The 11,739-nt window shown below is 41.3% G+C and overlaps 2 protein-coding genes and 1 long non-coding RNA gene across 3 annotated transcripts; 1 reads left to right on the top strand and 2 right to left on the bottom strand.

Moving 5' to 3' along the window:
* Window positions 1-2,673: 2,673 nt before the first annotated feature.
* LOC121814777 (uncharacterized protein K02A2.6-like) lies at window positions 2,674-5,476 on the bottom strand. The gene has a single exon (XM_042222260.1). The coding sequence runs from the start codon at window positions 5,474-5,476 to the stop codon at window positions 2,966-2,968; it is 2,511 nt and encodes an 836-aa protein (XP_042078194.1). The 3' UTR covers window positions 2,674-2,965.
* Window positions 5,477-5,504: 28 nt separating this feature from the next.
* Window positions 5,505-6,854, bottom strand: LOC121814780. The gene is made up of 2 exons (XM_042222265.1): window positions 6,258-6,854; window positions 5,505-5,906 (listed from the first exon to the last, which is right to left on the bottom strand). Exons 1-2 carry the CDS (start codon window positions 6,852-6,854, stop codon window positions 5,505-5,507), a joined length of 999 nt encoding a protein of 332 aa, XP_042078199.1.
* A 1,637-nt stretch (window positions 6,855-8,491) lies between these two features.
* Window positions 8,492-10,199, top strand: LOC121814782. Its single transcript, XR_006054565.1, has 3 exons — window positions 8,492-8,647; window positions 10,023-10,067; window positions 10,160-10,199. It is a non-coding gene; the product is annotated as an uncharacterized LOC121814782 (long non-coding RNA).
* The last annotated feature ends 1,540 nt before the right edge of the window (window positions 10,200-11,739 follow it).

Here is an 11,739-nt window from a genome sequence, read left to right as displayed (position 1 = left end):
TAAGATAATAGCACTAGGTACAAACGACAATTTGTGTCGCTTTGTCTTCACTGCAGTCATTTTATAACGACGACCTGATGGAAGCAGTTGAAAATCGTTAAAGAGAGGATGATCTGAACACAACAGGACAGAGGTTGCCTTCCTCAGCACCTGCCTGTTATAAAAGTCCACAAGCTGGACCTGAGACCTCCCTGAAATCTTGCCCGCCACTTTAACCAGATTGTTAAGTCTGGTCTTATTATCCATGGACATACTACCGTACCAAGCAATGATACAGAAAGTTAAAACAGATTCAATAAAACTTTTATAAAAGAGAGTCATCATTTCAGATGAAACATTAAAACCTCTCAACCTCCTTAAAAAGTCTTTGTTGGGCCTTTTTCACTGTAGCAGCAAGATGTGACTCAAAGGACAGGGTCTTATCAAGAACAACCCCCAAGTACTTGTAACTATCCACCATTTCAATGGCTGCACCATTTACCACTGTAAGCGCAGGATGAGGGGATGACTTCCTGAAATCAATAACCATGTCCTTGGTTTTCAAGGTGTTAATCATTAAGAAGGACTGATCACACCATGAAACAAACTCCTCCACAACAGGCCCATGGGAATCCTCTTCACCATGAAGGAGGCTTACAATGACTGTGTCATCTGCGTATTTGATGAAATGCCTATTGGCCTGTGTGCTGCGACAGTCATTAGTGTACAAAATATACAAAAGAGGAGAGAGACAACAACCTTGTGGTGAGCCAGTGGAAGAGTTCAGCTGTTTGGAAAAACAGCCGTTTATTCTCACACACTGTGATCTATCAGTTAAGAAGTCTAAGATCCAACCAACGAGATTAAAATTAAGTTTAAATTGGTTAAGAAGCTTGTCCACTAAAAGATGTGGCTGGATAGTATTAAAAGCAGAAGAAAAATCGATAAATAAAAGCCGAGCATGAGCTTTGGCGCCATCAAGATGGCGATAAAGGAAGTTCAACAGAGTGACCACTGCATCATCCACACCTCTACAAGGCCTGTATGCAAATTGTAGTGGATCTATCAGCTTCTCTACTTGCTGCAGGATCTCCTTCCTGACAAGTTTTTCGAAGGACTTCATCACTAAAGATGTAAGAGCAACAGGCCTAAAATCATTTAATGATGTAGGTTTTGTGGTCTTAGCAACTGGAGAAATAATTGATTTTTTCCATACCTCTGGAACCTTCTGTTGCTGAAGAGATAAAAGAAAGATGTGATAAAAAATACCACATAATTGCTCAGCGCATGTTCTAAGCACCTGGCCACATATATTATCAGGACCTGGACTTTTATTAGTCTTACTCATTTTAAAAAGATTTCCCACCCTTCTTTCATCAAAGAACAAAACTGGGGGGCCTCTGGTGCTCTCTATTAAGGAATCAAGTGTATTCCTTGGAATATAGTTATCATTAAATCTCGAATAAAATCTGTTCAGCTCATTGGCTAACTGAAAATCTGAACTAAAACCAGGGAGACTTATCTTATTACAGTCACTGAGACAGTGACCAGTCATGTGTTTCATGCCAGCCCAAGCCACCCTTAAGTTATTGCTACCCATCTCCGCCTCTACCTTATCCTTGTATTTTATTTTAGCTTTTTTAATTTCTGATCTAATCTCCTTCCTAATTTCTCTGACTTTCAAGGTATTCCCTTCAGTAAAAGCTTTATTCCTTTCGTAAATCAGCCTCGTAAGAACTTTAGAGGACCATGGTTTGTTATTAGGGAAAGAATTCACAACCTTTGAGGGAATAATCATGTCTCTACAAAAGGATATATATCCGCAGACAACGTCACGTAAATGTGCAACATTCAAATGCAGTTCATCTAATTTACTCCTCAGAGACTGCACATTAGCCAGGATTATTGATGGTAAAGGAATACGGTTGTACCGTATTTGCTTCCGCAATCGCTGACGTAGGCCTCCCTTCTTACCCCGCTTCCTTGCTTTGACTCTGTTAAAAACAAAAGTGCCCCTGTGATTACTGGATAATCCAGAGCTGGAAAACACTGGAGGGTGAAAAGAGTCCAAAGACGGGCCTGTCCACCGAAGATCCAGAAGAAACTCCCGTGAGTATGTAATTGTGTGGGAGTAGCACTGACTCCAAACAACCGTCAGGATTGCCAATAAAACCAAGCGAAATAAAAAACCCATCTTCAACAAAAGAAGTTCCACAAAGCACAAGCCGATGCTGTAGGATTTCCTCAGGCAAAAAAAAGAAAGAAAAATAAGATAAAATAAAGGAATAAAAAATAAGTTAAGACACTGACACTGACAGACAGAGACCTACCTGGGGTTGAAAGTCTCGACAGGGGCGGATCTAGAAAAATCTTCTTATGGCGGCATGAGGGTGGCAAAGAAATCAAATGGAGGGGAAAACAAAGCCTTTTTTTTCAGGACCATGACATGCAGGTGGTTACATATGGTTAAAATGATTCAAATGCACTAAGTATGCATGTTTTTCATATCAATATAGTCCATAACTTGATTACTGTCTGTAGCCCACATGATTAAACACTTTAGTTACATAAAACATGTGAGGTTAGATTTTATCTACTGTATAGCCTGTCGTGTTTTCAATAAAACATCCGTAGTAGTTAGCAAGCTTCTTTATTTTTAACGTGGCTCACATCCATGTACGTAAACATAACCTGCCGCTGCTTCTGCAACACAGTATATATCACAATTTGGTTAGACAGCCCCCTAGTGGTAAAGCTGAACTACCCACATAACTCCTATCAACACATCCCCTTTTCTTTAGATGTTATCTGCTGAACAACACTGTGGAAACATACCTAACATTGCATAGCTTGAATAACATCACAAACACTTGTGACAGTGTAAACTACGGAACACACAATAATGCAGAAAGTTCCTTATTGATATATGTATATATATCTAGCTATATATGTATACACCAACATATACATATATATATATGTATGCTTAAAGGTTTAGTCTATCAGGTGGCTTGATAGAGCGTGCTGATCTTCTGACAATGGGTGACTGGTCTCTTTGCTCCACACTGTCCTTCACGGGTGTTGTTGGTTCAGGTGGTGTGTTGTTGTCATCACACTGTCCTTCCGATGGTCCCATTGTCTTTTGAGTGTACAGTAAACTCCTCCGATTTCTCCTTAATATCAGTCCATCTTCAGTTTTCACATTGTACGATCTTGGGTTTACCTCCTCCAGTACAGTTGCTCTCTTTTCCCAGATGTTTGCATCTTCCACTCTGACTGCTTCATTGGGTGCGAGTGGTTTTAGACTTTTTGAGGACTTGTCAAAGTTGACCTTTTGTCTCTTCTGCAACTGTTTCATTTTGTCTCTCACTTGTTTATGTTTCCTGGTTGTTGTGTAAGGAAGAGTGGTCCGTAGTTTTCTTCCCATTAATATTTCTGCTGGTGACTTGCCATGCTCCAGTGGTGATGCTCTGTAGCTCAGTAGTGCCAAATAAGGATCTGCCTTACCATCTTGTGCTTTCTTTAGTAACTGTTTCACAATGTGCACACCTTTCTCTGCTTTCCCATTGGACTGTGGATGCAGGGGGCTTGAGGTCACATGTTTAAAGTCATATTCCTGAGCAAATAGTTGGAATTCTCTACAACTATAGCAAGGTCCATTGTCACTATGAACAATCTGTGGTATCCCATGTCTAGCAAATATTGATTTCATGTGCGTTATGACACAAGTAGCTGACATGTTGGACAATAATGCCATCTCTGGATAGTTTGACAAGTAATCAATAACCAGCAGGTAGTTTTTTCCTCCCAGGTGGAAAATGTCTGTTCCGACTTTCTGCCATGGTTCCTCCGGTATGTCTGTTATGGTCAGAGGCTCTTTTGGTTGTTTGGCCTGGTGTTTGATACACGTATCACAAGTTGAAACCATTTGCTCAATGTCTGCATTTATACCTGGCCAATAGACTGCTGTTCTGGCTCTCCGTTTGCATTTCTCTATGCCTAGATGTCCCTCATGCAGTCTTTTCAGGATGTCTCCTCTCAGTGAGTGTGGAATTACTACTCTGTTTTGTCTTAGCAGAAGCCCATTCACAACACTTAGTTCTGCTCTTATGTTGTAGTATGTTTTGCATTCACCTCTTGGCCATTTCCCATTCAACAGTGTTATAACTCTTTGCAGACTAGAGTCCTTTTGTGTTTCAGCCTTGATCTTATGTGATTTTCTGTCTGACACAGGAAGTGACTCTGCTACCAGGTTTACATGTATATTTACATCCATCTCTGTGGAGCTTTGCTCTTTGTTTGGGGTTGTGGCCCTAGAGAGTGCATCTGCTAACACAATGTGTTTACCTGGTGTGTAGATCAAGTTGAAATCATAGCGCTGTAGCTTCATCATCAATCTTTGAATGCGTGGAGACATTTCACTTAAGTTTTTCTTGATTATGGCTATCAATGGCTTGTGGTCAGTCTCTGCCACAAATGTTGGCAAACCATAGACATAGGTGTGGAACTTTTCAAATCCAAAAACTAGCCCCAATGTCTCTTTTTCTATTTGGGCGTAGCGAGATTCTGTCTCTGTCATTGCTCTTGAGGCATATGCCACTGGCCTCCAGTGGTCTCCATAAGCCTGCAACAACACTGCGCCGATCCCGGCCTTCGATGCATCTGTTGACACTTTTGTTTTTCTTTTTGGATCAAAATACGCCAAAACTGGCTCTGTTGTAAGTGTCTTTTTCAGTTGTTGCCACTCGTTTTCCAGTTCTTTATTCCATCTGAACTCGCAGCTATTGTGTAGAAGCTGTCTCAGGTGCACTGTTTTGGCCGCCAGGCTTGGGATGAATTTTCCAATAAAGTTAACCATTCCCAGGATTCTCAACACACCTTTTTTATCTTCAGGACGTGGCATTTCCAGTATAGCTCGTAGCTTTTCCTTGTCCGGCTCGATGCCTTCGGCTGTCAGCTTGTCACCGAGAAAGGTAATGTCACCCACGCCAAACTGACATTTTGCTCTGTTCAGTTTAAGTCCATAACGTTTCACTCTTTCCAAAACCTTTACTAGTCTCTCATTGTGCTGCTGTAGTGTGGATCCCCACAAAATGATGTCGTCCATATAAACTCTGACTCCCTCGATTCCTTCGATCATATGCTCCATGGTCCTGTGGAATATCTCAGGAGCTGAAGAAATTCCAAAAGGCATTCTCAAGAAGCAGTAACGCCCAAATGGCGTGTTGAACGTGCAGTATTTTGTACTGTCCTCATGAAGCTTGAGTTGCCAAAATCCTTGGGACGCATCTAGTTTGCTAAAAAATTTTGCACCAGCCATTTCACTTGTTATTTCTTCTCTTGTAGGTATCTGGTAATGCTCTCTTTGTATGTTAGCATTTAAGTCTTTCGGATCCATGCAGACTCTAAGAGCGCCGGTTGGTTTTTTAATGCACACCATGGAGTTAACCCATTCAGTAGGTTCTTCAACTTTTCTTATAACTTCCAGTGCCTCCATCCGCTCTAGTTCCTCTTTAAGCTTGTCTTTAAGAGCAGCTGGAACACGTCGAGGTGCACTGAACCACAGGCTGAGCTCCTTCTTTCAGCTTTATCTTGTAGGTGAAGGGTAAGACTCCAAACCCCTTGAATATGTCTGGGTACAGATCCACGATTTCTTTCACACTTTTGGGCTCAGAGCTGTTTATACTGTATACCCGTCTGACTAGGCCGAGTCTCTCACATGCTTTATCTCCCAACAGAGATTCATGTCCCTCTGGCACAATGATAAACATCAGACTGTGATATTTTCCTTTTACTTGTACCCTGAGCCTGCATTTACCTTTGGTTTTGATTGGTTCTCCATTATATGCTTGGAGTAAACTGTTATTTTGGAATATGTGTGGTTTCGTTTTCATCGCTTTCACATCCAGCTCATTCACCAGATTAGCCTTGGCTCCTGTGTCCAGTTTGAAAGTTACCAGGGCTCCGTTCACTGGTAACATCTCTGTCCATTTGTCCTGCTTCACTGTACTGACTGCAGGTTGGTCCATGGGTGTATCTTGCTGCATTACCATTCCCACAAAAAACGTGTCACTGAGAGCAGTTTCTTCTACTGTGTGTACTCTTTCTTTTTGTTTATTCTTTGAAAAACATTGCTTGGCAAAATGGTTTTGTCCATTGCATTTTTTGCATATTTTACCATAAGCTGGGCATTGTTTCCTTCCATGTTTTGTGCCACATCTTTTGCACAAGAAAGTGTCTTTTGATTCTTTCTGTTCTTTCTTGTACGTGCGCCCTGCCTGCCGTGTATTAACTGCAGCTACAGCTGTGCTTTCCGTGTCTGTTTCCCTCGGCGACCCGCTGAAGGTTTTTGCATGTTGTATGGCGAGCTCGCTGGCATGACATACTTTCACAGCACTTGCTAAAGTCAGATCCGCCTCTCTCAGAAGCCTCTCTCTTATCTTTATATCTTTTATTCCAAATACGATCTGATCTCTTATCATAGATTCTTGCAGCTGTCCAAAATTGCATGTTCTTGCCTTTAACTTGAGGTCAGTCAGAAACGTATCAAAACTCTCTGAAGGTTGTTGTATACGTGACCGAAAGACGTACCTCTCAAATGTTTCATTCTTTTTGGGCGAACAGTGTTCATCAAACTTTCTCACTACTTCGTCAAACTTTTCTTTGTCTTCTGCAGTTGCGAACACAAACGTGTTATATACTTCCACCGCTTGTGGACCTGCTACGGTAAGAAGCAGTGCAATCTTCCGTGTATCAGGCTTACTATCTAGGCCGACAGCTTGCAGGTATAGCATAAACCGCTGTTTAAAAGTTCGCCACTCACAGTCCACATTTCCGTTCCAGTTGACGGCATCTGGTGGCTTAACACTGTCCATGATGACCTGCTTTACTGGTTCACTCCTGGTACCATGTCGTGTTTTCAATAAAACATCCGTAGTAGTTAGCAAGCTTCTTTATTTTAACGTGGCTCACATCCATGTACGTAAAACATAACCTGCCGCTGCTTCTACAACACAGTATATATCACAATTTGGTTAGACAGCCCCCTAGTGGTAAAGCTGAACTACCCCCATAACTCCTATCAACACACAGCCTGTATAGTAAATTAATATGTAGCCCAATAAGTATAAAATCCAGAAAGCTACACAACATGGGGCGGTTCATTTACAAACACAGGTCTAACTTGAGTTTCACACAGTTTTTATTAGAAAACAATCAAATTGTTAAATGCTTCAAGTACACAAAATGTCAGAAATCTGCACCGTCATGAACAGAAATTTAAACCTAATTTTTCGTGATTTGTTGATTAACCCTCCGAGGTCTAAATCCCACGTTGTGCACATCAACATCACAGATTTGTACAAATAAAAGTTATAACAAAGACATGTTAAATATTAAGCACTGGAAACAGCTTGTTGTTTTGTTGCCATAGCGATGCCTCCAGGGAAAAGATCAAGGCATTTAAGCATGTTTTGAATGAAAACATCAGCATATGAACACAAAACTGAAGAGACACTGCAACCGTATGAAAGCAGACCACTATTTAGTGACATTTGACGTTTCCCTGAGGATTAACTGCTCGTGTAATCTACCAAGAACTCAAAGTAAGCTCAAATTTCACGTTTATAAACTAAGATCATTTACTTAAATATATAAAGCCTGATTTTCCTGCTGCCAGGACAGTATTTATGTACTTTACATTGTGCAAGACTAGACTATATTTTCCATCATAGAGAGGATGATGTGGATCTATTATTCAGGAAAACAAATGAAGACTTAACTATTTGTCAGCTGATGTAATATTTGACAAATGATACATAAATTAGAAAATGTTCTTAATCATATCTTAGAGTGACAGAAGCTCTTTTTAACACGATTATTTCTCAGATTATTTTGTTCATTTAGGATGAGAAAGTAAGTTCAATTATTTATTGCACACCACACCATAATAGACGGTAATGCTTTGTGTAATACCTTTCAAACAAACTATTAGAATTTCTGAGAAACTGAGCCTACGTGCACATGTACACGGCTATTTTTGAAAGCGCAGCTTTGTCTCTGCATTTGTCTCACAATTTGGTTAGACAGCCCCCTAGTGGTAAAGCTGAACTACCCCCATAACTCCTATCAACACACAGCCTGTATAATAAATTAATATGTAGCCCAATAAGTATAAAATCCAGAAAGCTACACAACATGGGGCGGTTCATTTACAAACACAGGTCTAACTTGAGTTTCACACAGTTTTTATTAGAAAACAGTCAAACTGTTAAATGCTTAAAGTACACAAAATGTCAGAAATCTGCACCGTCATGAACACAAATTTAAAGCTAATTTTTCGTGATTTGTTGATTAACCCTCCGAGGTCTAAATCCCACGTTGTGCACATCAACATCACAGATTTGTACAAATAAAGTTTATAACAAAGACATGTTCAATATTAAGCTCTGCAAACAGCTTGGTTGTTTTTGTTTGGAACATGTTGTTTTGTTGCCATAGCGATGCCTCCAGGGAAAAGTTAGGGATTTAAGCATGTTTTGAATGAAAACATCAGCATATGAACACAAAACTGAAGAGACACTGCAACCGTATGAAAGCAGACCACTATTTAGTGACATTTCGACGTTTCCCTGAGGATTAACTGCTCTGTAATTTACCAAGAACTCAAGTAAGCTCAAATTTCACTTTACAAACTTAAGATCATTTACTTCAATATAAAGCCTGATTTTCCTGCCTGCTAGGACAGTATTTATGTACTTTACATTGTGCAAGACTAGACTATATTTTCCATCATAGAGAGGATGATGTGGATCTATTATTCAGGAAAACAAATGAAGACTTAACTATTTGTCAGCTGATGTAATATTTGACAAATTATACATAAATGAGAAAATGTTCTTAATCATATCTGAGTGACAGAAGCTCTTTTTAACACGATTATTTTCTTAATTTAGGAAAATAGAGAAGACTTAAGTTTTCAAATTCAAATTTTATTTGTCACACACACACAACCATACACAGTATGACATGGGGGTGAAATGCTTGTAGCTGTACAATGCCCGACCATTTTGTTCTCACACAAACTATTAGAATTTCTGAGAACCTGAGGCTGCGTCCACATGTACACGGCTGTTTCTGAAAGCGCAGCTTTGTCTCTGCATTTGGGCCTTTGTCCACACCTAAACAGCAGATTGAGTCACTGAAAGGTGAGATTTTTAAAAACTCCTGCCAGGGTGGAGATTTTTGAAAACGACGTTTTTGTGTTTAGGTGTGGACGAGGAAAACGGACATTTACTCAGGCAATGTCAAAAGTGTGCGCCGCTGTTGACGCTGTGGCCACGTTAGTGTTTACATGAGATCAGTTTCTACAATGGCGGATGTAGACAACATACTGTGTCTGTTACTCTTAGTATCTGCAGTTTTGACACACTTACATCTACACACACAGATACTGTGCCTCCATTTAGAAACACAGAGGCATCAGACGTGGCTTCTACATTCAACACAGACGCTCTCCCAACCCAAATCCTGACGTCAGTTTGGAATAAATGTAATTTAAAGAAATTACATTTATGTATGCTGTATGCATTTTGTCCATTCCAAAGTTGTGAGTCTGTTCCAGCCAAAAAGCTGTCTTTAGTTATTAACATTTGAAACGATGAAGGCACGTGAAAGTAACACAGAATTAGCTGCTTTTCCAGAAAAAGACAAAAACTTCTCAGAAGTACGTAAGGTTTTATGAGGTTTTCCCACCCAGGCTTCTAGACTTCTGATTGGCCAACATTTCCACACGGTTAAGATTTGGCGTGTTCTTGACAGCGTTTCACTTTGTTTTTAGCGTTTAGATGTGGAAGGAGATATTTTTTCAAAACTGCACATGTGGACTGGATTTTTTTTTTTTTTAAACGAAAAAGGAAAAACGTCCGTTTTCAAACATAGCCGTGTACGTTTGGACGCAGCCTAAAGTCATCACCAAAAAAGCAAATTCTCTGAACATTCTGGGTTGAGGTTTAGTGATCATTGTTGTTTTGTGTTCCTTGTAGTCAAAATGAGTGCAAGTGGAGACGGACCACAAAATAACCAAAACGGTAAGCACATGTACTCAGTCTTGAAATTGATGAAAAACAGATTTTCAGCAGATAGTTATGGATGTTAATTAAAAGATTTAATGATCTTGCAGGCCAACAGGTTAACCCACAAAGGTTCCCAAATGGAGATCAGACCGCATGGGAACCTGCTAATGGCTTCCGAGACGATCTTATTTCTCTCATGATATTTTTGTGATCTGAATGAGCTAATAGCAGTATTATGGAACAATTATTTGATGAGTACGATGATGACGACGATGACGACAATGACGACGACAATGCGACGACGATCGGCAAGATGATCGACGACGACGTTCAAAATATCATGTGAGGGACAATAATGCCAATGTGACAACATGAACAGCACGGGATCAAATGCTGTGTGTCATTTCATGTTGGTGGCATTGAAAATGAGGAGGCATTTGAAGCCGCATGGATGTCCCAGTACATCCCAGAAGAGGACCTCAGCCAGGTGTTCCAGGAAGAGGTCTAGAGAGAGGGATGAAGAGATTTGGGACCAAACAAAAGAATGAGATGGAGCGATGATGACTCTGACCTTCTCTGCTTGTGACACTGATAGCGAGGGCTGTCCTCAGCAGGTAACAGAAGAAGAACCGCAGCCTGGTGGATCCACGAAAAGGTCCAGAGAGGAAGATGTAGACGAAGAAGAGCGTAATAGCAAAAAATCCAGGCTTGCAAACTCTGATTCGGGGACCAGCTCAACTGTGTACGACCACTCTGAGAGCAGCAGTGATGGACTTTTTGAAGATGCACACGAAGAGCTTGACAACCATGAAGCTGGAGGCTCGAGGAAGCGTTCCCGAGAGGACTTTGAGGAAGAAGAGGAATACTTGCCTGTTTGCAAACTTCGGAGATGTTCAAATGAGTCCAGCAGCAGCAGTGATGAAGAATAACACGATTTCGACGGGTTTCTTCAGTATCCTTTTAGTAGGCTGATGGCCTACTCAGGTGACCCTGAATCCTCCATGCTGCAATAAGCTGGGCATACACTGTGCGATTTCTTTCAGTCACGTTATTCAGCTCCTGCTCAAACTGTACGATTGACTCGCAGGGGTGAGAAGTTTGTGCCTCCATCGCGTGTGTCCAGATCACACACCGCACCGCCGTTCGACTCCATCTTTTCGCTCTCATTTCTGCGTTTGTGCGTGGGCAGTGTGAGACGCTGCGGTGACACCCTCAGGACGACCGGCAGGATTTCAAACAGGTTTGGTTTTCTTGCGAGCAAACGATTGATGATCGGGAGCTGGTCGTGAGGTTTTAATCGCTTCTCGTTACCCTCGTTATGTAGACGATGCACGACACACGATTAAGGCCAAACTCGGGACGACCCCCAAAACGGTCGCACGACTGAAAAATCGGCTCAAAATGGGCCAAAAAGAGCACAGTGTGAGCCCAGCCTAATGCTGCTGGGGGATTCCCATGATGCACTGGATGTGTCTTCCTCACCCTCTATGTTTAACAGACCTCTCTGTACTGAATTGTACTTGTGATTAACCTCTGGCTCTCTTCCACAGCATGTCTTTATCCTGTTTTCCTTGCCCCTCCCCAACCGGTCGCAGCAGATGGCCCCGCCCCTCCCTGAGCCTGGTTCTGCTGGAGGTTTCTTCCTGTTAAAAGGGAGTTTTTCCTTCCCACTGTCGCCAAAGTGCTT

The sequence above is a fragment of the Haplochromis burtoni genome, unplaced genomic scaffold (genome assembly GCF_018398535.1).
Source record: "Haplochromis burtoni strain Fernald_Lab_line unplaced genomic scaffold, NCSU_Asbu1 Contig_5, whole genome shotgun sequence".
NCBI classification, from domain to species: Eukaryota; Metazoa; Chordata; class Actinopteri; order Cichliformes; family Cichlidae; genus Haplochromis; species Haplochromis burtoni.
This window is presented reverse-complemented; position numbering and strand designations above follow the sequence as displayed.

Coding starts and splice junctions, on each gene's coding strand:
- LOC121814777 (XM_042222260.1), bottom strand. CDS start 5,476: ATGGAGGCACTGGAAGTTATAAGAAAAGTTGAAGAACCTACTGAATGG.
- LOC121814780 (XM_042222265.1), bottom strand. CDS start 6,854: ATGGACAGTGTTAAGCCACCAGATGCCGTCAACTGGAACGGAAATGTG. Junction 5,907..6,257: donor CTGCAGTTAATACACGGCAG/GCAGGGCGCACG, acceptor ACAGGAGCCAAG/GCTAATCTGGTGAATGAGCT.